The sequence below is a fragment of the Podarcis pityusensis genome (genome assembly GCF_964106645.2).
Source record: "Podarcis pityusensis genome assembly, chromosome: 1".
Lineage (NCBI taxonomy): Eukaryota > Metazoa > Chordata > Lepidosauria > Squamata > Lacertidae > Podarcis > Podarcis pityusensis.
The window spans coordinates 34,259,813-34,284,424 of record NC_138028.1 but is presented as its reverse complement, the minus strand read 5'-3'; the positions used below and the strand labels follow the sequence as shown (position 1 = coordinate 34,284,424).

The following is a 24,612-nucleotide window of genomic DNA, read 5'->3' as shown; positions in this document are numbered from 1 at the left end:
TCAGAGTTGTTATTATAGGACTAGCAAACCTTTGCTATGAATGCAGCAGGCACAGGTGCCATTAAAATACCCAGTAGTAGGTCCTGGGATTCTAGTAAGCCTATACATTTACCCTACTAAGCCTATAATCCTGTGTCTACTTAGAAGTAAGTTCCACAGAAGTTACTCCTGGATAAGGCCTTGGAGGGCTGCATGCAATTAAGACATCAGAGGTATATTTTGACAGGATAGTCATATGTTTTGAGAAACACCCATGACTTTTGAAGCCCTGTATTTGTGCACTTGCAACACTTTGAACAATTAACACCATCATGAGCATTTACACTAACTGCTTGTTATAGTAGATGAAGGTTTGTGATGCTGTTTAGTAGGAGGTTTCACTATTATCCATTTGACAGGTATTTACTTCCACAGTAGTTTTAAAAAAAATTGAGCTGCACATTTGTAACTACAGTTCTACATATCTGATATTTCAGATATAAATGACCCAGAGATTTGTTTCTTTCTTGCACATGATTTGTTTTTGCAATGCCAATGCACCCAGTACAAAACCAAAAAGAGTATTCAAGACCAAATTATACCAACAGGTATAATTTGTCTAAACTGGAAGGTGGCTTGTAGGTTTAGGAATAATTTCAATAAACTTAATTTACCAGAAAAGTCTGTAAACGTTTAATTACATTTTCAACAAACAGCAGTACTCTTCCTTTTTTGCTTCAGAGAAGATCCATCTCACAAGCCTTATACAAAACTTGTCCATCTGGAGCTACATGGAAGCTTCATTTATTTGGGTAATGAATACATTATTCAGCTTTAAATGGTCACTGTATCAGTTGGGCAGATCTCCATGGATACAGTCTATTCCTGTTAAATCATGTATCATCAAGATCTGTTGTGTTGTCATTGTCACTTGCTACAAGAACCTCTCTGTTCTCATAGGTCCAGAAGCCATTAAGATCAATTAAAATGCTAGTGACAGTGTCGCCTTGACTACTGTTGATTAAGTCCTGAAGAGAGATTTTGTAAGGATCCTTGGGCTTCACCATGTCAAATATTTCATCCTAGAAAAAGCAACCAAAAATTAACAGTTTCTTTAATGGAAGTCGAATAGGATAAAAATGTTTTGTGCACCAGTACCAGGACCTTTTTTTTAAAATCAAAATAATTAAGTAACACTTAATTTCACTTTCCCCTCATGCTTTGGTGTTCAATTCTAGTAGTAAAGCACATCCTTGCTGAAAAGGAGTGTAAACTGAACAATATACGAAGGATGTGTTTATACTTGCTTTCAAAATACAGTCACAGTTAATTCCTCTAGTAAAGTTCTTTATTGCAGTGCTGCTCCCACATTGTTTGAGTAAATTACTGAGCGGATAAGAATGAGACCTGTTTTGTCTTAGCAGCCAGCATAAGGAGCAGTGGTCATCAGCTCCTGTAAATGCATTTTGGAGGGGATGGTAGTGACCTAGATTAAATTTCGAATCTGTATACACTAACCCAGGGGTCAGCAAACTTTTTCAGGAGGGGGCCGAAACCACTGTCCCTCAGACCTTGTGAGAGGTTGGACCCACCCTCTCCCAAAAGGACCCCCGCTGCCACTCACACCATCTTGTCTTTGGCAGCGTCATCGTCCTCTGCCTTGGCCAGGGGTCCATGGGGCGCAGAGCCCATGCTGGGCAGCGGAGGCAGCCTCCGTGCCACCACTGCTTCATCCCACTCAGCTTTTGACCATACACGGCCGCCTAAGCGGGATGGAAGCGGCATTGCCCAGAGGTGTCCGGAGCTTCGGATTGGCTGCAGGAGCTTCTTTGTGGCCAACCCGAAGCTGCGCCAGCATTGCCGCCCACCCAGAGGCGTCCGCGGCTTCAGATTGGTGGCAGGAGCTTCCAGCATTGGATTGGCGGCTGCGCCAGCGTTGTGGAAGTCAGTCCCCACGCGGTGAGGCCTCCATGCTGTGCTGGTTTAGCGCAGGGATTGACCGAGTGGGCGGCAGGGCCTGCAAGGTTCACAGGCCAGATTAACAAGCCTGGTGGGCCGCATTCGGCCCACGGACCTTAGTTTGCCGACCCCTGCACTAACCTAAGGGCAGATGTACAGCTACATTTAATTGCTCCATGTGACAGCTGTCTCCCAAGTGCTGATCTTTTTCAGCAGTGGGTCTCGCATAGGACAGGTAATTTTTGTTGACGCCATGATAACACTTCCTTACCTACTTGCAGTAAAAAGCTTGCCTCACAAATCAATTCATGTTTTCCAATTGACACAACATAACACACACACAATACAGCCACCAAGTGCATGCTGCTTTAAACTGTCCAAGGTGGCAAGCCATTTGCCTGCAAATAGCAAAAGGATCTATGGTGGCATGACAAAAGAGTTCTGGTTAAGCGGCTACATGTAGAGGTTTTACCCCTTAGTGACTGCTACGAGTTTTGGGGGCACCAGCTATCGTTTCCCCCACTTGTGCTGCTATTTATAGCCTCATTCATTAGGTGATGAGAATGAGGCATGTGTCCAAGCATCTATCAGTTCTCCCATTCAACTTTCAAGATGGATTCAGAAATCAAAGTAGCAAAATGAAAGTATCTTCTAAAAACCCCCAATTAACATTACATGGATAATTATAATAAGTGAAATATTTGCCTGTTAACATTTTTTAGGCAAGAGGCCTTCTAGGCCTGTTACTTTATACCGCAGAATGATCTCCCTGAAGGTTCTATTTGTCTATAGGCTAGATATATAGAATATTACTGTTTTTTCCAAAAACATTTCAAAATATATTGGACCAAATTCAATACTGTTAAGACATTAACTATGGAATCAACATTCTACCACAATACTGCCCCTAGTACATATAAACATATACTCTCTCTCATTTCAGAAAGTCAGGTCTTTCTCATACTACTGCATACAAATAAATTTTGATAGAAATCTAACCTTGACATCTTGAAAAGAAACTGGTTCTTGCCCATGAATTTTCATCTGTTCTTGAATAGCCTATGGCAACAGCACAAAGAGGTGTAACATATGTTCAGAAAACAAGACAGCATGTTTTCAAATCCAAGACAGTGAATAAGCTGTGTAACATGGATAAATAACTCTACTATGTGCTAATTCATACATCTAATTTAGCCCTGTCTCCCCAGAATAGTAGAAGTATTCCAGGGTCTCAGGTAGAGGTCTTGTTCAGTTCCTGCTACCAAATATCCTTTGATGGCAGGTGCTGGGATTGAACCAGAGATCTTGAACATTCAAAGTATATGCTTCCACTGAGCTAAGAATCTTGTCCTTTATCATCTGTTCGGAGAGGTATGCTGCCTGTGTTCATTCCCCTTGTGTGAAGCGTAGGCAGGGACTGAAATCTGTCATTTTCTCTGCAGAGCTATCAAAGCAGAAAGCGCTGACCATCTGTTCAATCTATGTGCAACAATTCCCAACTTCTAGCCCACTTTGAAGAAAAGTATTAGAACTGAAGCAAGCAGCAGGCCTATTGTTAAAATAGGCTTTTAGCCTCAAACTTTGAGACTAACTATAAAGTGTATACTGGAAGAAGAAATAATTGAAAGATGAAGGGCCAATTGATGTTTGTTATAGAAGAATTAATCTGTTTCACGCTGCTAAAAGAACACAGCTCTGAATGTATTTTAAACCTGCAGAGCATTTATTGTAAAAGCTTTGAAAGTGTTCCAGATTTTCTTTCTCTAAACCTTTAGTTGAATTATCCTACTCCTGAGTCATTAGCAGCAAAATACTTCGGTTGAGTAGGCACAGAATTGGAGGTGATCAATATTAAGGGGGTTAGCTTTTACAAACAAGACTGAATTGCTCTGATTGCTTTAATCTGAATGAAATATATACTTGTGTGGGATGACAGTGGAGTCACTATTTTATCTTCAAAATTCACAAAAGGACATGCCCTACAAAAAAAGGATTAAACCTGAAAGCCATTTTAGCGCCCGTAAAAAGGTGATTTAAATTTAACAAACATTTCTACAAGATCATGTGGAAGGTAAAATTGTATCTCTAGTGGTGTAACATCCTAAGACTTAATATTAGCATCAGCAGATCTGTGAGACTGCTGATTCAGTGATCCTCTAAGAAGTACTTATTTGCTGGAAATAGTATAGTCACGGTTAGTTCATAAAGGTGTGTTTTTATAACAGGATCATCTGAGTGAGTTCCAGTCAATGAGAAAATGTAAGTTTAGAAAGAGCCTGCTAAAACATGCAGGCTATTGTATGAAAGCTGCCCTCTGATTATATAGGAACCACAGCTTATCCATTATTACTGGTAGACAGAATATATTAACATCCCATAGAAGTTAGCCATTAGAGGTCATCAAAGACTATTACCTTAAAAAGAAGAGTTGTACGGAAAAGGCAAAACCTGGTATTTAATTAAAATCACAGTGGTGTATTTTCTTTATGTAAGATGTGCTCTGAAAAGCCATTCTGAATTATTTCCCTTTCTTAATGTGAAGTTTTAAACATTTATATATTTCTTTAAAGTTGACAAAAACCTCACCTCAAACACTGGTAGTTTAAAGCAATTGCCTGCTGATCTCTAGGTAGAGGCACAAAGGCTGTAACAACACATGTACAAAAAAATGACCTACCTCTACAAAAAGGGACTTACCCTAAAGAAATAATTAAGGGAAAAGACATTCAGGTATCCTTTGTTCTCTATATCAAGCAGCTTGAAAATATACTGCAGAGCTGCAGGTTCCTTTCTGTTTTCTAATGCAAGTACAAAGTCCAGGTACGTCTTATAGTCCTAAAAGCAGATGCAATCATGTTTATTATAGTCCACTTTCTAAATTGATTTTGCAAGCAGAACATAATTGGTGGCTATTTCCTTGTAGGGGAGCAGTTAGTTTTCATTGAAAGACAGCATGACTCAGAAAATGGCTGCTGAGAAAAAAAGGGTGTGCAGAAAATACATGCTTTTTTATTGGGTAGGCAACATACCCATAGATTTCTATCAGAACTACTCGTGAGGTTGTCCCTTAGTCTGAACTAAATGAACCATGAACATTTGAACAACAGCCTATCACAGTCTTCTAATGGCCAACCATTGTTCTAGTTCAACTAAAGCTGAATTCATGTGTTAGGCAATTAAATACTATTTAGCCAGTTAATAATTTGCTGGTCAATCATTGGTTGAAATGTATCATACGGTCTAGTGTCCTAAATTCTATACATTTTACTAGAAGTAACATGCTGCAGCATATCTTACTGACAACACAGGTCTTCTGTTGTAAATTGGGTACGGAAACAAAAGCTATGTTTTCCCGTTCTATTTTTACCACCAATTCAGTTACCCGATTCCAGTTCTGCATGTACTTGTAAGAATTATCTCCCCCCAAAATGAGCCATTTTATTCAAAACTCAGCAGCAGCTTTCTAAACAATAACCTAATTGTATTTTTAACTTAGGGAGGTAGACAATGGCCACTTTGCTGATTGACAAGGAGGGCAAGGTCTTATAAATGTGAATTCTACATTAGTGGCTGTATGTTTGTGCTTCCAAGGCTGTTTGTTAGTTTCAATTTATAAGTTACTTGCTGTTCTTGCTTTTGGCATTAGGAGGTAAATAAGAGCCCACTGTCCTCCCTATCACAATGAGATTTCTTATTCAGCTAGCTGCTAAGTTATGAATTTGCAGTGTGTGGGTTTTTAGCTGCCATTCACATGAGAATTTTGACTTCATTCTATTTTGTTAGCATGCATATAAAAAGTGGAGGAGTTCCAACTTTTTTTAAAAAAAACAAAAACAAAACCCAAACACCACAACATTGCCTTTACAAGAAATGCAAGATATTTCTTCTATCATACATCTATGAGAAAAGTACCATTTCTCCATCATAGGTTAGGCACTCTTGGAAGACACGGTCCAAAAATACGTTGGTCAGAGTCCCTGTTCCATATCGAGATAGCTCCTCCTTGCTAAGCATCCCATTGTGATCTTTGTCAAGATTTAAGTACTGTCCTGCAGGGAGGGAGAAAAAGAAGGGGGGTGGGGGAAATGCAGTAACAATTTCTTGTGCCACTTCATAACAAAGGATTAGTGAACAAACATGCTACAACTTTTTAGATTTGTAGTAAGAGAACCTCTTGATTTCTACTGCACAAATTGGCAGGGTTTTTGTCTTAATGAAGATGGTTGGTAGTGGGGTTGTATAAAACCATGTTGTCTTGTAGTGACAGTACTTAATATTTACAAGTGGGATCTCAACAAAATGTTGCAAAATGGAGTGCTTCTATTCAGGATTTCGGGCAGGCAGCCATGCCCTTTTCCAGGACACGCCATTCCCCTGTCTCCTCAACACTGAACATTATATGGCCACTAAACATGTGTCGTTCTGAATAGGCTGTTTTAAGACCCTCTTTTAGGTTTTCTGTACTTCTACAAACCTTTGGTTTCCCCTAAGCCTGCTGGCGCCGCCCTCTTGTATGAGTACTGTGAAGGTGCCTGCTTGATCTCAACAGGCAAGGAGTTCCACAGTGTAGGCACTGCCACACTAAACGATCAAGTTCTTACAAATGCAGAACGGGTGTATTATGTGGCAGCTGTAGTTGTGTCAATCTGTTGTTGTGTAGTCAAATGACTAGAGATGCGGAGTGCCAGTTAATGGACAAAAACCTGCATCTCCTGCCTAGGAGCACAAGAGGGCAGCATAACCCACCATGACACAACTAGAGAAATGATGTCTTTAGAAACTAGAGGAATTCCTATTTTGAAATCTGAGGTGTGCTAAGAGCAAACACTGTGGATTGAGAGCTGTATAAGTAAGGGCTGAATGAAAAAGTTGTAATGATGCATTCGAACAAGATTTTAAGTAGCTTGCATTTACATATAGAACAATATACAGTGGTACCTCGGGTTAAGTACTTAATTCCTTCCGGAGGTCTGTACTTAACCTGAAACTGTTCTTAACCTGAAGCACCACTTTAGCTAATGGGGCCTCCTGCTGCTGCCGTGCAGCCGGAGCACGTTTTTTGTTCTCATCCTGAAGCAAAGTTCTTAACCTGAAGCACTATTTCTGGGTTAGCAGAGTCTGTAACCTAAAGCATATGTAACCCGAGGTACCACTGTATATGTAAGGCCCATGAGTCAATCTTGCTTTTTTCTAGAATCTCAAAAGGGCCCACCTATGAGCAACTTACCACACGGTGGCAGCATAGAACAGCACATCCATGAAGGACTAGTTATGGTCCACAGCCTTTATGTTTCCCACCCCTAGTTTACACGAGACAGGAATAAATATATGCTAAATACTTAATCATACTAAATAGCTAATAAAAACTACTAAGATCACTGCAGGCAATCCAATAATCAATAAAAGCGCTGTCATCCTGCACTAGGGACTCCTTGGGGTTCCCAGGGAGTGGCCTTCAGTGGTTCAGGCCTCCTGCATGGACGCCAATACAGTTCTTCAAAAAAATTATTTTTTAAAAAATTAAAAATATATATAAATTAATAGAAATCTCCTCCTCCTCCTTCTTTGGAGGGCCTGTGATGAGTTTGTTTTTTCCTGGGGTGGTCTCCGGCACACAGTTCCCCCCTGGCCCCAGCCTGCTGTTTTCGTGCTAGGCTCGGGGTCTGGCCTGGCCTAGGCTGCATGATTCCTTGAGCCCTCCCTGGCCTTCCTGGTACCCTCCTACTTCTTTCTCTTGGTGTGGTGGCAGCAAGCTGGTGTCCGGCTAGCGGGGGGCTCCTTTTCGCTTTGTGTTTTGTGTTCGGCTTTGGAGGTTCCACTGGGCCACCAATGGGGTGCTCCCAGTCCTGGCAGGGTTGAGGCCATTGGGGGGGGTGCTCCGTGCAGCCTCCCTGGTTGTTGTATTGGGCACCCCTAGTCTCCCCTCCCTGATCATGGTGGTGTTGGCAGCACAGGGACTAGCCAGGCAGCGCAGTTGGTGCTGGCAGTCCTCAGGCGCTCCGCACGGCCATGGCGATCGCCATCTTGCCTCCTCGATCCCTGCCCTTATGACATGCTCTCATGGAAGAAGTGCATATACAAACTACAGTGTCATGACACCAAGCTGCAATTCCAAACTGGTATGGCAAAAGGGCTTTTATTTGTACCGTATAAAATCATAGCCAGAACAAAAGAAAAGAAAGAAAGGAATATAAAAAATGCTTGTGGGAAATGCTGCTTTGTGAGGATGCGACAATATGATGCAAATTCTTGTACATACCATAAACCCTCAATGCAGAAGGAGCAGAAAACCAATTGGTTTCTTGACTTTCTTTAGAAAGTTCTTCATCCCGTAACTGAATGAATATGAAAATACTGAGTAAGCATTCAGCAAGTATAATGAGGAAACACAACAGGAAATGTCAATATAAATGTAAATCTCTACCTCTAAAAGGTCATCAAGGAAACTGCAGGCTAAAATATCCTGTATTTTTATCTTTCCTGGAAGAAAAAACAAAAACAAATTAACCCCCACAAAATCACTTATTACTTAATGACTGGAATATTCAGGGGCTTCATCAAGAAAGTTTCCACTTAGCATGACAAAGGCGACTGAATGAGAGGAAACGGTTTTAGTATTTGGAAACCTTCAAGTCAATCAAAATTATAAGAGAAAAACAAATGTTATTTTTAAACAATTTTAAATAAACCATTCGTCATTAGCACTTCATATAGTCTAGAAGAGCCAACACGGAGAGAATTACATTTAATAATTTTACTAATTGACCAAGTAAGTATTATTTCAGATGAATATATAATTTTAATAAGAAAGAAAAAGTACTCTGTTCATGTATTGTATTCTCTTGTATTTTTTGTGAATTTCCCTTTGCCTTGCTAAAACATTCATATGCTGCCTTTTAGGTCAAGACTTGCCCCAGTTTTACTGCAATATAGGGGAGGGGGAATCATTCTGCTCCCCTCTGGATATACATAGTGAAAAATACTGAATGTCTACCTAACTTCAGTAAGTCCAGCAGGTGGGGGGAGATGGATGCAGCTACAAGCAACTGCAGCTACAAGCAGAGTCTGGTCTTGCCCCCAGGGCAGGCAGGCTTTATAGAGCTGCCCCAGCACACCTTGCTGGTCAGCAGGTGTTGCCTGCCCACCTGCCTAGGGTCCTGGTCCCTGCTCAAGACCCCCCCCCCAAAAAAGCAAAGTAAATTGAACTTACCTGTTCGGAGAGGATCTAAAAAGAAGAAGAATTTCCTGACTGCGGTGCAGACATAGAATGAGTAAAAGGATTTCTCTAAACCATCCAACTGTGGTAATGTGGGGATGAGTTCCAGAATATAATTTTCTAAATCCTGGGAAATGAAACAAGAACATATATGATTATGGTATAGGTAGGCTTGCCGTATTTCAAAAGTGAAAATCTGGCACAAAGGCTCCCCGCCCCCCCCGCCCCCGCAGAGTTGTAGAGCTTTTTTTTGTAAAATCTGTTTTTTTAAATGAAGTTTTTGAGCTACTTTTCAAGAAATTTGCAAAAAATCAACACTTCCGACTGACGAATCCCGTATGTCTGGGAAATTCTGGACGTATGGCAGCCCTAGGTATAGGTGTCACCATGACTTGAGCTGCAGCTGTTCACGCTTATCCTGTACTTTACAGTGGTCTGGAATGGACCATTTGTCTCCAGCTGCTTCCTACAGGCGCTGTAAGGATGCAACAAGCAAACACTAGTGAACACTCCAGAAGAACCCGACTCTCTAGCGACCCTTCATGCCACATACCCTTCCTTCCTGATGCTTGTGCATGCTGAGAGGCTTCACTGCCACAAACATAACACAATACAAGATGCAGGTTAGTTACCAAAGCTTTGTCAAATAATATTCTCCTATCTAGTACAGGTTAAAGCTATGGTTTTTCCAGAAGTGATGTACGGAAGTGAGAGCTGGGCCATAAAGAAGGCTGATCGCCAAAGAATTGATGCTTTTGAATTATGGTGCTGGAGGAGACTCTTGAGAGTCCCATGGACTGCAAGAAGATCAAACCTATTCATTCTTAAGGAAATCAGCCCTGAGTGCTCACTGGAAGGACAGATCCTGAAGCTGAGGCTCCAATACTTTGGCCACCTCATGAGAAAACTCCCTGGAAAAGACCCTGATGTTGGGAAAGATTGAGGGCACAAGGAGAAGGGGACAACAGAGGACGAGATGGTTGGATAGTGTTCTCGAAGCTACCAGCATGAGTCTGACCAAACTGTGGGAGGCAGTGGAAGACAGGAATGCCTGGTGTGCTCTGGTCCATGGGGTCACGAAGAGTCGGACACAACTAAAAGACTAAACAATAACAATCTAGTACAGAGCAGTTAAGATAACCCTTGAGCTGTGATTCTTTGGAACTGAACATCAGATAGACTCATTGAACATCAGGTACTTAATATGCCAACTGTGTTAAGCAGAAACAGACTACTGCACTCTCTCCAAGAAACAACTAAAGGAGAATATTGCTTACCTGAAACATTCTAGTTTGCATACATAATTGTATGTAAACACCTGATTACCAAATACATTCCCGCAATTCAAGACATGAAAAAGCACTTTAGTTTATGCCAGGCGACATGCTGAACATGCATTACTTACCGATTCCCTGAGGTAACCTTGTCCAGCCACGTCGTATAAACTGAGACCTATTCTCGTTTGGTATAGCCACACTGTAAAACAGATACAGATACATGACAGAATCTGTTTTGAGGCAAAGAAAGTCAAGGGCAAAGTGAAACGAAATATGACAATACGTTCAAAACAGAAAAAGACCCACCTTTCCTCATCACATAATTGAAAAACTGCATGATAGATATCCTTCCATAGGGATCGTTGTGAAGTAACTTAGCAAAGACTTTAGCTGTGAAGAACTGCCTGTGAAATATAAAAAACAACAATTTTGAAGTTCTGCTGAGCCACTGTAAGTCTTCCATAGGTTCAGTCAGTTTCATAATTTACACATTTTCCTGATAATTATGTTGTGGGACTCTGATGTATGTGTGGGTGTGGGTCTTTGGAAGGGAGAGTACCTTGACTGAGCAAGCAAGGGTGTATCATGGAAGCATGGGACAGAAACAGGAAACCAACCCACATAAGAAGCTCACATATTCCATCTACATTGAACAGCAGTTCTGGGAAAAACCTAGTTGGTGCAATTCATTACTGCTTTTCATTCCGGATCCAAATAGTAATAATTAACCAAAAGCCTAAGCAATGTCTCAGAGCCACATCCTAGTTTGAATGCTAATCTGACATAAGTTCCAGTACATGAATTACAGTACATGAACTTGCAGCAACCAAGCTCAGCAGCATCCCCCCCCCCGCCTGATTCACACCTGATTAGGCCTGATTTACACCTAGAAACAGAAGGCAGATCCTTATGGAAAGCAACTTCCCACACAGTTCCAGAAATGTTCACCAAGCAAACAACTATGGGTAAAAAAAACAACAACAGTGTGGTGAAAAATCTACTGAACCAAGCATGAAGCTATTCCACAGGTATGGCTTTCCATGTGGCTGGGTTTGCAATTATCACTGCTGCACTGGGAAATTGTGAAAACCACCGTCAAATTGGGTTTGAGGTTGTGGACTGAACGCCCACATTGTTAGAACCCCTCAGAAGGTGCTATATCCTGAAGAAATATTATAAAAAGCTCTGCAAGCATTAAGTCTTGGCAAAATGTATGCTCTTCGATACCTCTCTCACATCATCTGCTTGCTATTTGACCAGCTTGAGCTTTCACCTCAGTTCTGGTAAGAAGCCATGAGTATGCCAAGGATTGCTGTCCTATACTCACTATCAGGATGCTTCTGCCAAACACATAAAAGCACTCTGCTGCCTACTGCGTACAAAGTCACAGCAAAAAAAAAACCCCTTATTTTGCTACCTATAATGGTACTTCCCCTCCAACCACTTTACAGCTGCTCAAATGATGTTTTTATTAGAACTTCCTTCTGACAGCCAACAATATATCCTTGCAGAACTACGTGAATTTTACCGTGAGGTAGAATATGAGCAAACAGGGATGTAAAAAGGCTTAACTCATTCCTGAGGTACTATTTGCCCACTGCCACCAGTATCAGCAGTACTGTTGCACTGGTCCAGTCCAGAGAGTTCTACTATCAGGCTCACTAATCATCAGCCACTGCCATCCCCGGCTCTTATCACTTAGCTGAATTGGTCGGAAGGCCATGAGGAGAGAACCCTCTCTGAAATCCTGGAGAGCCGCTGCCAGCCTGTGTAGACAATACTTAGCCAGATGGACCAATGAGCTTGGTATAAGGCAGCTTCCTAAGTTCCCGTGTGTTCTAACAGCTCTTCTAAAGAGCTGCCTACAAATTTAAAGAGGCACATATAGGGAGAAATAAAAATTAAGTCATAACAACCTGCAATTTAAATGTTGACCAAGACAATCCAGAACTCTTAAGCTAAGGGCAGACTAGCGTAAGTCCTGAAAATACAGGTGCCTTACTTGCACTTGGATCCAGCTTTCTCACCAACTTTCAGGAAGCTTTCATAGTTGATCATTGCTTCATCTCCCATCATGGGTGATGTCTGATGTTTGTCCAGCAGAAACCACAAATTCTTAAAAAGGGGGATGGAGGCAAAAAGTTAGGGAATTATTGCAAGACAAAATGATCAAGAATTGTTTACCTGAGATTAAGAAACACATTTTCCCCCCCCTTACTTGCAGTTCTTCATTATCTAGTAGTTCTCTGCTTTTTCTCTGCAAAAAGACTGCTCTGGATTCTTCTCTTAGTTTCTGTAATAAAATTTCATCTTCTGCTGGCAACTAAAGAAAGAAAGAAATGAATGTTATTTGTAGTGTGGTACAACTCTACTGACCAGAACCCAGGCTGGGCAATTACAGTAAAAATTGCATGCAAACATGGTTTGTGGCCACAACAGAAATTAGTCGACTTTTCTTCAATATGCAAAGGGGGCAAAGAAAAACAGTAGATTGATGTGTATGTCAGCTGTCCCAACTATTTTTAAATTGTCTGCATGTTGGCATAGCAATAGTGAATTCAAACTCCCAAGTCTAATATGTGCCTAATATAACTTTTATATAAACCCATGATTCTACAAGTTAAAAATCTTTGAGTATTAAAGCTTGACAACAATATGCAAGGTCCCACCACAACAAAATGAAGCAAGCCTGCAAAATAGAATCAGTCCTTTTCACATCCTTTTGTAAACTCAAAACTACAATGTATAGCTCAAAACTGATTACATCCGTGCTACCGGAATTATTGCATGAAGTCACTTTATTTGTAGGTTTGTTTTCTCTTCTTTTGACAAGCAGATGTGTCAAAATGGACAGGGTAAATCTGATTTCCTGAACTAGCCCATCTCCACTCCATAACCAATGCAGCTTGTAGAAGGCAGTGGCTAAGAGGCAACAATGAAAAGAGGTTCTTCTCTTGCCAGAAGGTCAGGTGTGTCTCTCCTTCCCATTCCACCATCCTCTGAAGAAACCTCAGTAAGAGAAGGCACAGTTCTGCCACATAAGATTGTAAGAAACAGCCTTATTCGGAGTCAGATCACTGGTCCATGCTGGCTGGGGCTGATAGAAGTTGTAGTCCAACTACAATGGGAGGTCATCAGATCAGGGAAGATTATTCTAAGGAGCCCCAGTTAGTCAATCTGATTTCACAAGGGCAGGGCAACCACTGTTCAGAAGCCTGTCGCCCCTGCACCTTTGAAAATACAGTATGGAAGTCACTTTATGTTAAGAACTCTCAATTTTTATCCCACCTTGTGTACCCATTATACAGTAGGAGATGGACCTCCCTCTGGCTGAGTTGCTCCAGCATACCGAGGCAGAGGGGGCCAAGGATAATTAAAGACCAAAGGCCTGGTTATAGAGGAGAGTTTTTGCCTGGTGCCTAAAGACATATAAATGGTACCAAATGAGCTTCCCTGGGAACAGCATTCCACAAACAGGAGGTCATCCTTGAGACTTCTCATGCAGGGGTCCACAAAAAGGGGCCTAAGATTAAGTTTGCAGCATCTGGGTTGGTTCATACGGGGAGTATTGCAGTCCTGAGCCATTTAAGGCTTTATAGGTCAAAAGCAGTATTTTACACTGGACCTGGAAACTAATTGGCAGTCAGTGCAGTCAGGTCAGAATTGGTTTTATATGCTCAGCCCTTCCGGCCCCGGTGAGCAACCTGACTATTGAATTCTGTACTAGCTGAGGTTTCCAAACCGTCTTCAGAGCCCCACGAATAATGCATTGCAGTAATCTAACTGCAAGGATCTTTGGATTTAGGATTTTAGTCAATTTTACCAGCTTTTATGTAGTAATAAAAAGCTGATCATATTTATGAAGATTTTTGATCAAGAATACTATATATTTGCTATTGCACAGTTCAAATAATGGGGCAAATTTAAATGAATTGTAGAATGCCTTGTGTGTAGCTGAATGTGCACATTCATCCCTTCCCATCAATAATCTGAGCCTAACTGCAAACCAGATTCAAACCTCTACTCACATTTGTAAGGCCCATCTATCAGATTTATGTGCACCGTCACCTGACATTAAAGTATATGACAAACTTTTTTGTGAATAAAGAATTTATTGCAGAAACTGAAGGAAAAGAAGAAAATTACAGAATCACTGGAAAGCATACAATAAAAATGACCATTGCTACATAAAGACAAAAAGCAATGCAGACTGTAACACTGAGTGTATTCAAGTACATTTTAAAAAGTTGAAGAAACCAAAGAGGTTGACAGTCAGTGCAGAAATAAAAGAGGTAGACAGAATGTTGAATAGCACCAGTTCCATGAGCAGACCATCAAAAGCACTAGCTCAATCACATGGTGATTACTCTCTGTGGACCTGCTTCCTGGTAGCACCACCACGTCTCCTTGGTCTCCCTCTCCTCCCCCTTGAAGGCACCCCAAGCACCCATGGGCCTGGAAGAGATGCTTGCACTTCAGTTGCTCTGGGCGTGTAGCCTTCTTGGTGTGATCGAGAAGGGCCAGGACTCTCCCCCTGGGCAGGCACAGGAGAGGCTTCTGTGGGGAAGGATCTTGCTGCTGAAAAGAAATCTATAAAATTGTGTCTAAGGAGATTGAGCTCTTGGCGGAATCGAACTATCTCGGCATCAGTTCTGTTTGTGTCCAGGATCCGTTGAGTCCTCTGCTGTTGCCACTCTTCCTGGCGAGCCCGGAGCTCAGCTTCAGCAGCCTGACGCTGTTCTCGCCTTGCCAGCCGCATCTCACGGATGAGGCTGTTCTGAAATGAGCGCTGCTGTTCAAGGAACAGTCGGAATGTTGTGTCCATGGCCTCCCTTCCAGCTCTTATCTCCTCCAGCAGGCAGTCTATGGTTTCCTCCCTAGCCCGGCGTCTTCTAGCCCTCATCTGTGCCACCCTGTCCATGGCTGGCACTGGTTGCCTGGGTGCTGCTGCCTCTGGGTCACCTGTTGGTCTCCCTGTTTTTTGGGGGGAAAAAACAAACAAACACACACAAATGATGAAGAAGCAAGAGTAAGAGTACATGAACACAGTTACTGTAAACAAAACACAAATTAGGAGGGAAGGAGTTCAAGGAGAGGGAACTTTCTGCTATCATGTCACTACCTCCAACTGGGTATGTTAGCAAGATAATTTATATTTATGGTTAGCAAATAAGAGGTCAGAAAAAGGAATGCTTTTAGTGGTAATGTCATTGGTAATATGTCTAGCCAGTCTTTGTAATTGGGACCCCTTCTCTGGTAACAACAATAGGTTGATTGATGGCAATAGAATATCCCACTATGATTTCATGTTTGCAAGCCAAAATAGTTTCAGTGGCAGTTGAAACAAAAGTCCAGTGTGCAGGTGAATTTTGTAACCGCCTTCTTCAATCCATGATAAAGGATTCCTTTAGAAAGAGAAGCAGAAGCTTCATCCAGCAAAACCTTGGGCCTGTCAGCAGAAATTAGGTTAAGGACATGACCAATTTGAGGACACTTTACTATGGAAGTGAAATTAACTACATGGAAGAGCTGAGGAGGAATTTCAAAGACAACTCTAGCCATCACCAAATATAGTAACATGATGAACCCTCCTCTCTTTCCATACATTGTTAGATTAAAAGCCTGAAGCAAAGAGAAATAGAAGCTTAATTACAGCAGTGGGTATTCCTTCAGAGAGAAATGTGGACAAATGATTAAAAAGACTCACCTATGAGTACTTTGTCCGGGACTCCTGCTTTTAACCTCTGTTCTGAATTGCAACTGGTTGGCAATAGCTGTGGAGCCTGATGAGAAGCTGACCTGGCAGGCATTAGGGTGTCTGGTTCTTGGAAAACGGATGGTAGTTCTTCCTCCAAGGCAGATGCAGTTGCCACTGTGCTGGAGGAAGATGAAGAAACAGGCTGCAGGGGCAGCTGAAAGGAAGCAACCTCTTCAAGTTCAGATTCCACCTTAATCTTCAGCACCTCCTGGAGGGGCTGTGTGGCATCACTGAGTCCTTCAAAGGTTGCTTCCATCTCAGAGTCCTCTTCCACCTTCCAGGAAGTTTCTGGTATAGGTTGCCAGGAAGGCCCTGGTTGAACTGTGGTAGTGGAGGGCTGGAGTCTCATAGCCTGACTCACTGAAGAGGGGCCAGTTTCTGCTTCTCCTCCACAGATCTCATCCAGCTCCCTGAAGAAGCGACAGCGAACTGGCGTGGCCCCTGCCTTGCCCATAGCATCCTTTGCCTTGCGATATGCTTTGCGAAGATCTCGGATCCGGTTGTTGCACTGGATTCGCGTGCGTAGGAATCCCTCCTCAGCCATCTTCTTGGCTAGGACAGCATACAAATCACTGTTGGTGGGCATGTTCTGAACCCGGCGCTGGACCAGCAAGGTATTCCAGTGACCCAATAGGACTCTGGTCTCCTCATCTGTCCAGGTGGGGCCACGAGGGGCCCGACCAGATGATTTGGATTTGCCTTGCAGTTCTCCCTCCATAACAGTTGGGAATGGTTCCTGGAGAAAAAAGGCAAAGTGGTCTCTGCAGACTGAGTCCAGGGCAGAGATCTGCACTGTGTGTCTGTGCCTGCAGGTCTCAAACAGCTCTGTGCTGCAAAGTCACTTCCAAAAGAAGGGACAGCAGAGGAGAAGAGGAATCTCCCAAGTACTTGCCATGCTAGATGCAATGAACAGAGGGCAGAATCCCCAAGAGAATGGTTAGCACATGAATGTTTTGGACAGGGTTTTACAAAACCCAAGAATTTGGGGTAACAAATCTCTCTGTCTTCCTCAAATACAAGAACAGGGTTCCCCCTACACCAAGGTAGGCTTCTTTCCCCACACTTGATGTACCAAGAAGCATGAGACAAGAAACCACAGGATAAACTGTCCAAAAACGTAGCATGAGACAAGTCCCTGCCACACAGGACAGATGCTTCCAGCGTACCAATCTGTCTGAATAGATGTTCAACAGCATTCAATTGAAGAAAAAGAGGTGCAGACATTTGCACAACAGAGCAACATTGCAATCTTTGAAATACACTTGTGCTCCCTCCCTGTTGTCCTTCCGCCGACAGGTGAAGACTTGCTTGTTCCAATAGGCTTTTGGGAACTGACTGCTTTTAATGAAAGGGCTGGTGCCATGCTGTTTTTATTGTAATTACTGGCATGGTTTTAACAGATTTTATATATGTGAAATTATATCAGTGTTTATTATATCAATGTTTAATTGCTTCTAATGATTGTTTTTTTCTGTTTTTAATGGTTCTTAATTTTACCTGGAAGCCACCTTGAATCCCATTTTATATATGTGTATAGTTTTAATTCTATCAATGTTTAATTGCTTTTAATGATTGTTTTTTCCGTTTTCAATAGTTCTTAATTTTATCTAGAAGCTTCCTTGAGTCCCATCAGGGAAAAAGCTGGGGTATAAAGATAATGATGATGATGATGATGATAATAATAATAATAATAAACAACAGTAAATACAAAGTTTCTCTTATACCTACAGTATTTCCCTGAGAGTGAGCACCAGAGAAACTCAATCGGACTTCCTTCTCAGCAGATATGCATAGAATTGCAGTGTTAACTTCACAAACTCTCATGAGTATTGTTTGTAAGAAAGACCTTCTAAGGGAAAATTGGAAACCTGTGGTGGACTCACCACCATTGGACATTTTTATGCAGATGTTGGATGGTCATGTGTCATGGATGCGTTGGGTGAGATTCTTGCACTGCAGGGGGTTGGACTAGATCCCTTGAGATCCCTTCCTACAATTCTATGATTCTATGTTCCCTCTTTCAGTAAGAAAAAAATAGCATGCAAAACATACACAGTGACAAAAGGTCTGATTATAAGAATGACACAGCAGTGTAAATAATATTCTATTTGGTTGAACATTAACATGATTTAGTGGTCATAATTGCACATTTATTCTGGAAATATCTGAAGTAGTATTGGTGGGAAACTTGATTTAAATTAATGATTTAAAGTGGCCTTTTATTGCTTATTTAAATCACACTGATTTAAAAGGCCACTTTAAATCACGTATTTTAATCAATCCACCCTGTTGAACACATAATGCAAAATGGTTAAAGCTTACTGGTGAAACTTTTAACAGGCCCTCTTTACACCACAAACCTGTAAGAAGCAGCTGCACTCATCAGCGAATTCACTTGGACAAGTAGTAGAGGATTCGCATCCCACCCCCCATCCAGACACGGTATACATAGACAAAAACTGTAATGCATTATCTCTGTCTACTAAGAATGCAGTATTATTCAGAATGGGTCTGGATAGCTAAAAGAACATTGGCTGCCATGTATACCTGCTTGTTTGCCAATACCACTGGGGGTGGGGTGGGAGCTCTACTGGTGGTACTGCTGTTAGTTAAGCCATGATATGCAGCAAACAGAGGGGGTTCCGTTTCTGTAATGGTGCCCGCTCTATGGAACTTGATCCCCTTTGAAATAAGGCAGCCACTGACTCTGATGAGCTTTTGATACCTGCTTGAGACCTATAAGCTTACCTAGGCATTTGATGGTTACTAATTTCCACCTTTGAATAGGACACATTGCTGGCTACAGCAGATAGAATTTTACAGTGGTTTCATTTTTTAATATTATTCTACCTTATTGGTTTTTTATTTTTTTTGCAAACTGCTCTGAGATTACTCAGATGGAAGAAGTGTGTGTGTGTGTGTGTGTGTGTGTAAGAATTAATTATTTGGAGTAGAATCTATGAGTCAACCACAGAAAATCTTAGTTATGGAAATCTGTTTTAAACAACACTTTTGTGCAAAACAAAATAGAGTAGGATTCCTCTCCTTGGTTATCTAGGCTATTTATGTCAATGGACTTTGTAGTGAAAGAAACCAATTAATGTGTGTGCTTAATTCCCTTTGGTAATATGAAACTAGCAAATTGATTCCACAGAACACTTTCCCTCTTTTAAACTGGAGAGCAAATGAGCACTGAAAACCATACTTACCCTATAATAAAATCGTGGTATGCTCATATAGGATGTACTGGCATTTTTCCTCCCTCCTTTCCATTCCAGGTAGTATTTTGTAAACAGCTCCATCTCTTCATCCTTCAGCTCCTGATCACTCCTTTTAGCTAGTTAATGTAATATGCGATGCATTACATTTCATGGCAAAAAGTACTTCCATATGCAAAATATTTATTTCTGCTTTTGTATAATTATGCCAGAGACTTGCAGCCAAATGATTTGTCAAATCTCACATACCTGTTTGAAACACATACACAAGCAAACACTCTGGCTTCTCTGCCCAATATTCTCTCAGTCTCCAAAGCAACGTTGGCTGCAAAATCCCTTCCTGCTAAGAGCATACAGCAGTTCCCATGAAAGCTTTGCCTCCCAGAGTGACTTTTCACTTTGTCCATATAAGCTTTAGTAATTATTAAAAAGCTATTGTCGAGCTCTTTCCCAGAGCTGTTAGAATGTTCTACTACATCACAACAGCTGTGCTAACAGATTGAGGAGGGTTGCAGGTTTTAGGGCAGAACAACATATTATTTCTATTTACTTGTAACAGAAGTCTGATGGATGCTTTGAGACACACATATATTTGCAACTCTACAGGTAGAAAAAAACATGTCATGGTGAGTGGTTTAGCCTGTGGAAGGGGAAGTTAAGAATCTCCTCTCAGAGCAAATTATAAATGGGTTTTTCTATAAATTGTGTCCACATGTAGTTCAGTCCCTCGTCAATTTTAGAATTCCAGTGTCAATCTTGCATAATATTTTATGCATTTTAGTAGCAACCTCTCTTAGCCATTTAACATTGAGAAATGCAATCCTTACAGCCCCATAGGGAGAGGAACACTGAAGGCCTTTTCTAGCCTCTTAAAAGGAAGCTGAGATAGCACAATGAATCAGTGTTAGAAACTGGGATAGAAAAGCTAGGAGCCAAATGGCTTCTGGGACCTGGGTTGTGGGCGCCCAAACAGAATGTCTAGTCACCACGGGGCAGGGGGGTCGGCAACACTTTTTATTTATTATTTTGATAAGCATGAACTAATACACAATTCACATAAGTGACACACTGTTAATATCACATTTTTAGAAGAAATTGTTAATACACGTTTAATTTGGTGTTTACAATAAAGATACTGGTATTGTACTTCAGTTTTCAAAATACTCTACTCTTTATTGTTAAACTCCTTAACATTTTGTCTATCCTTAACATATACTTTGAGGCTTCAAAGCACATACATTTCAGTAAACCTTAAGTGTCAGCCAGGCACAAAAAATGGCACCCACTTTTTGAGGTGCTCGCAAATGTGCCTGGTGCCCTGCTTGCAAATGGTGATCAACTTTTGAGGCTGCCTGGTTCTGTATTCTGCCACCCTTGGAGGTGCAGCTGGAGGGGACACAAGAGTAGGGCTTTGCAGCTGCAGCAGATTATGAAATTCCCTCCTGAAAGAGGTTTGGCTGGTCCTTTCTCTTCTGACTTTTGGGTGGGTATGCTTTTAATGTGTTTGGAGTTCTTTAATCTCCTGATATGGCACTGTAGTTTTTTAATTGACTCAATGCTCTTCCCCTGTCGCTGTTGTGTCTGTTTTTATCTCCTCCCTCTTTTATTATTTTATTTGTGTTTTAATTGGGGATCTGCCTTGGTGGCCTCAAAGGCAGGGCAAAACTTTTCATAAATAAAAGGAAAACCCTAGCCTCCTGCACCATGCATTGCAGGGGATTGGCCTACATGACCCATTCTGTCAACTCTAAATTTTATGATTCTACCATCCATTTTAGGAAACAGCAAAAATACATTTTGTTGTAGATCAGTTCATTTTTTTTTTTTACAATATATGATACAATAAATCATCTAACAAATAAGTAAATATAGAATAGGAAAGCACTCAAGCGTGACAATCCCTAATGGTCATGTAATCAAAGCCATTACATGGAAGGAAATATCAGCTGTGGGTACCATTCACTGGATCTACCAGATTGAGATGGACTAGGAAAGTACTTTCCCTGGGGACATGGAATTCTAAAGTTCTCAAAAAAGTTATTAATCTGCTTCATCCAAATAATCCTCTGAAAGGCTTTCCGTTCTGATTCAAAGAGTACTGTATATCTCACACAGCCTGGTGAGCTAGTCTAAACATAGGGCCCAAGACAATGTAATGGCGTAAGCAACTACTTCTGGTAAAGACAATACAAATGCTTGTAACAGGGGTAAAGATAAAGGTACCCCTGACCTTTAGGTCCAGTTGCAGATGACTCTGGGGTTGCGTGCTCATCTCGCTCTCTAGGCCAAGGGAGCCGGTGTTTGTCTACAGACAGCTTCCGGGTCATGTGGCCAGCATGACTATGCCGCTTCTGGCAAACCAGAGCAGCGCACGGAAACGCTGTTTACCTTCCCTATTTATCTACTTGCACTTGACGTGCTTTTGAACTGCTAGGTGGGCAGGATCTGGGACCAAACAATGGGAGCTCACCCTGTCGCAGGGATTCGAACTGCTGACCTTCCTATCGGCAAGCCCTAGGCTCTGTGGTTTAGAACCTTATTTGGCCAGAGGGCTGCCCAAAGGGTTGACTGACCTTCTGAGAGCTATGTGACAGTGATGGGCATTGCAAAATGCAAACTCACTAAGAATGCAAGAATAGTCATGCTGGATCTGTCAAAATACCTAGCTCATCCTCTTCTCACAGTGGCCAATCAGAAGTCTATAGGAAGCCTGCGAGCAGAACAAGAGGCAATAGTACTCTCCCACTGAGGCATACTGCCTCAGACAATGTGTGTATGCACACAGACTACACATAGAGACCACATCCTCAGAGAGGTGGGCAAACACATTCAGACATACACCCCACCCTTCAGCCGATCAACAGAGGAGCAAGGCTGGGGATTCCTCCCCATCTTGTTTCCTCAGTGTTAAGACATTTTAGCAATGGCACCACATCAGAACGAGAAGAGATGCCTTTGAAAGGAAAGCAGTAGACAGGAGGAAAAGGCACACATTTTTGTTGCCTGATTTTGGCAGAGGGCTGGTGGACCACAGAAAGCTTTGTATGTCAGATGTGGCCTGAAGGCTTGCCACTTCTGGCCTATAATGTCACATTATAATTTCTCATCATTGGAGGGAAAGTGATGACTGTATGGTATGGGTGTTATAGGTAACTGCAGTTATTTATCAATGTCACATAATGCAGTTACAGGTAGGTAGCCGTGTTGGTCTGCTGTAGTTGAAACAAAATATTAAAAAAATCCTTCCAGTAGCACCTTAGAGACCAACTAAGTTTGTTATTGGTATGAGCTTTCGTGTGCATGATGCACACGAAAACTTATACCAATAACAAACTTAGTTGGTCTCTAAGGTGCTACTGGAAGGAATTTTTTTGTATTTTGTTTCGACATAATACAGTAGCAGCTATCTAAGAGCCACTCTAGAACCATGTTGGATTTGAAGACGGAGTCAAGCTCCCATCAATGACGTCCTGTCACAATCTTAATTCCCAATATGTAATACTGGGTCCAAAACAAGAAGACGTTAAAGCAAAAAAATATGAACTGCAACAGAAAATCATTATGGCCTAATAGTAACTGTGAAAATTTATTCTATGCATTAAAAGTCATCATGCTAAGAGTAGGCTTGTTTCCTCCACACATGCCTGTGGACTGAACAGGAATTTTAACTTGAATTATGGATTGTAAACGCAAACCCAATGACAGTGTAGCATACTAATAGAAACAAAAAACTGCTTGGTCTACAACAGTGTTTCCAAAACTTGGGTATCCAGCCAAGCGCATAACCAGGATTTTTGTGGGGGGGGGGAGGATTTGTTGGGGGGGGCAAAACTGACATAATTGGTCAGTTAGTTACGGTAAGTATTCTTGGCTATGCCCATGTAGCCAGCTGTTCTTGGACTACAACTCCCACCATCCTTAGCTAGCAGAAGCAGTGGTCAGGGATGATGGGAATTGTAGCCCCCCCCCAAAAAAACCCCCCAAAAACCCTGGTCTAGAATGACTATGAAGCCAGATGCTGTCTTCTATTGGCAGGTAAAGTTAGTTAATACAGATGGGGTCCAATGTGGTGTAACTGGCATTGTGCTGGACTTGGACAAGAGACACCTGATTTCAAATCACTTGTGAAGCTCTGCCGGTGAAACGGGAAAAAAGTCATTACCTATCTTAACTTCACACCTCAAGAAGAGGCTTGTTGTGAAGAATGAGAGAAACCCATGGAAGGTGGCCTGACCTCCTTGAATGAGGGTTACGACAGAGGTACGGCAGGGGAAATGAATTATAAGGAGAGCAATAAGGTGAAATAAGAGAGTCAGAAAAGCCGCCAAAGGCAGAGAACGTAGCTATTTCTGTTCACTCAGGGGCACCGCTAACGAGAGGCACGGAATCCTTTCAGGGTGGGGACTGGAAACTCCTAAGAGACTTCCCTGAAAGGGCTGCGCGGAAGCGCCAAAGGCCAGCAACCGGCCTCCAACGGTCAGTTGGCCATTCCGCCGCCCGTCCGTGAGGGAAGAAGGAAGGCGCTGACAGTTGTCCTTGTCCTCCTCCTCCCGCCTCACCGCTATAATCCCCTGCGCGCGCACTCACGGTCGCTGCTGGCGGCCAAGCGGCTCTTCAGCGCCTGCTTCCAGTCCATGTCCCGCGATACTCCCGTCCCAGACGACCCATCAACCGCTCTCCCGACAACCGCCGCCAACAGACCAACATCCGGGAAACGGCGCCTGCGTCACGTGACGGCCGCTCCGTTGCCGCCATCTTGAGTGCAGGCAAAAAAGAAAAAGCTACAAGGCATACGTAGAAGAAGAGCTCCCTTAAGTAACATGGCTACCGCAAGCTCTCGTCGTTAATTGAGTCCTGGAGACCCGCGTGCTCGTCAGCCGACCTCAATGCAGCACTCCAATTGGCTGAAGGCTCTGAGGAAAAAAAGCTTGAGAGAGCTACTGCTGCGCTTGCCCCTGCATGGCGTTTTCTTGACCAGAGATAGGTCTGCCATGCTGAGTTAATGCCTTCCGTGCGATGAAGAAGGGCCGCGTTGATCACGTAACTAGGTCGGTTGAATGGAAAGGGCCGGTAGTGTCTTTAAGAAGCGGCTGCGGGAGGCGGTGCAGAGGGTTTGCGGCTCACATAGACTACAATTCCCAGCATGCCATGTGCTTAGTTATCTCGGGTGCCTAGACTAGAGCTTCCACTCTACTGCAGCTTGGG

General features: G+C 42.3%; 2 protein-coding genes across 5 annotated transcripts in view; one reads left to right on the top strand and one right to left on the bottom strand.

Annotated features, from left to right (window-relative positions):
* Positions 1 to 648: 648 nt before the first annotated feature.
* Positions 649 to 24,190, bottom strand: PPP2R3C (protein phosphatase 2 regulatory subunit B''gamma). 4 transcript variants are annotated; one of them, XM_080978385.1, is made up of 13 exons: positions 23,995 to 24,147; positions 19,399 to 19,526; positions 12,650 to 12,754; positions 12,434 to 12,546; positions 10,738 to 10,835; positions 10,560 to 10,630; positions 9,149 to 9,281; positions 8,363 to 8,418; positions 8,198 to 8,273; positions 5,851 to 5,987; positions 4,636 to 4,773; positions 2,938 to 2,997; positions 649 to 1,061 (listed from the first exon to the last, which is right to left on the bottom strand). In XM_080978385.1, the coding sequence occupies exons 1-13, from the start codon at positions 24,041 to 24,043 to the stop codon at positions 873 to 875; spliced, it is 1,353 nt and encodes a 450-aa protein (XP_080834511.1). In that variant the 5' UTR covers positions 24,044 to 24,147; the 3' UTR covers positions 649 to 872. The 4 variants fall into 4 exon arrangements, with proteins under 4 accessions (XP_080834511.1, XP_080834512.1, XP_080834509.1 ...); XM_080978386.1 differs by lacking the exon at positions 23,995 to 24,147 and adding an exon at positions 23,570 to 23,798; XM_080978383.1 differs by lacking the exons at positions 649 to 1,061; positions 2,938 to 2,997; positions 4,636 to 4,773; ... (6 more) ...; positions 12,434 to 12,546; positions 12,650 to 12,754 and adding exons at positions 14,524 to 15,405; positions 16,139 to 16,925 and having other exon boundaries at positions 23,995 to 24,190.
* Positions 24,191 to 24,312: 122 nt separating this feature from the next.
* PRORP (protein only RNase P catalytic subunit) overlaps positions 24,313 to 24,612 on the top strand; it is a 51,236-nt gene continuing 50,936 nt past the window's right edge. Inside the window, exon 1 of the mRNA XM_080978334.1 lies at positions 24,313 to 24,455. The gene's annotated coding sequence lies outside the window, so the exon portion shown is untranslated. The remainder of the gene's footprint in view (positions 24,456 to 24,612) is intronic.

Coding starts and splice junctions, on each gene's coding strand:
- PPP2R3C (XM_080978383.1), bottom strand. CDS start 24,043: ATGGACTGGAAGCAGGCGCTGAAGAGCCGCTTGGCCGCCAGCAGCGAC. Junction 19,527..23,994: donor CTTGGCCGCCAGCAGCGACC/GTGAGTGCGCGC, acceptor TACATTAACTAG/CTAAAAGGAGTGATCAGGAG. Junction 15,406..16,138: donor CCCGGACAAAGTACTCATAG/GTGAGTCTTTTT, acceptor CCCAAAAAACAG/GGAGACCAACAGGTGACCCA.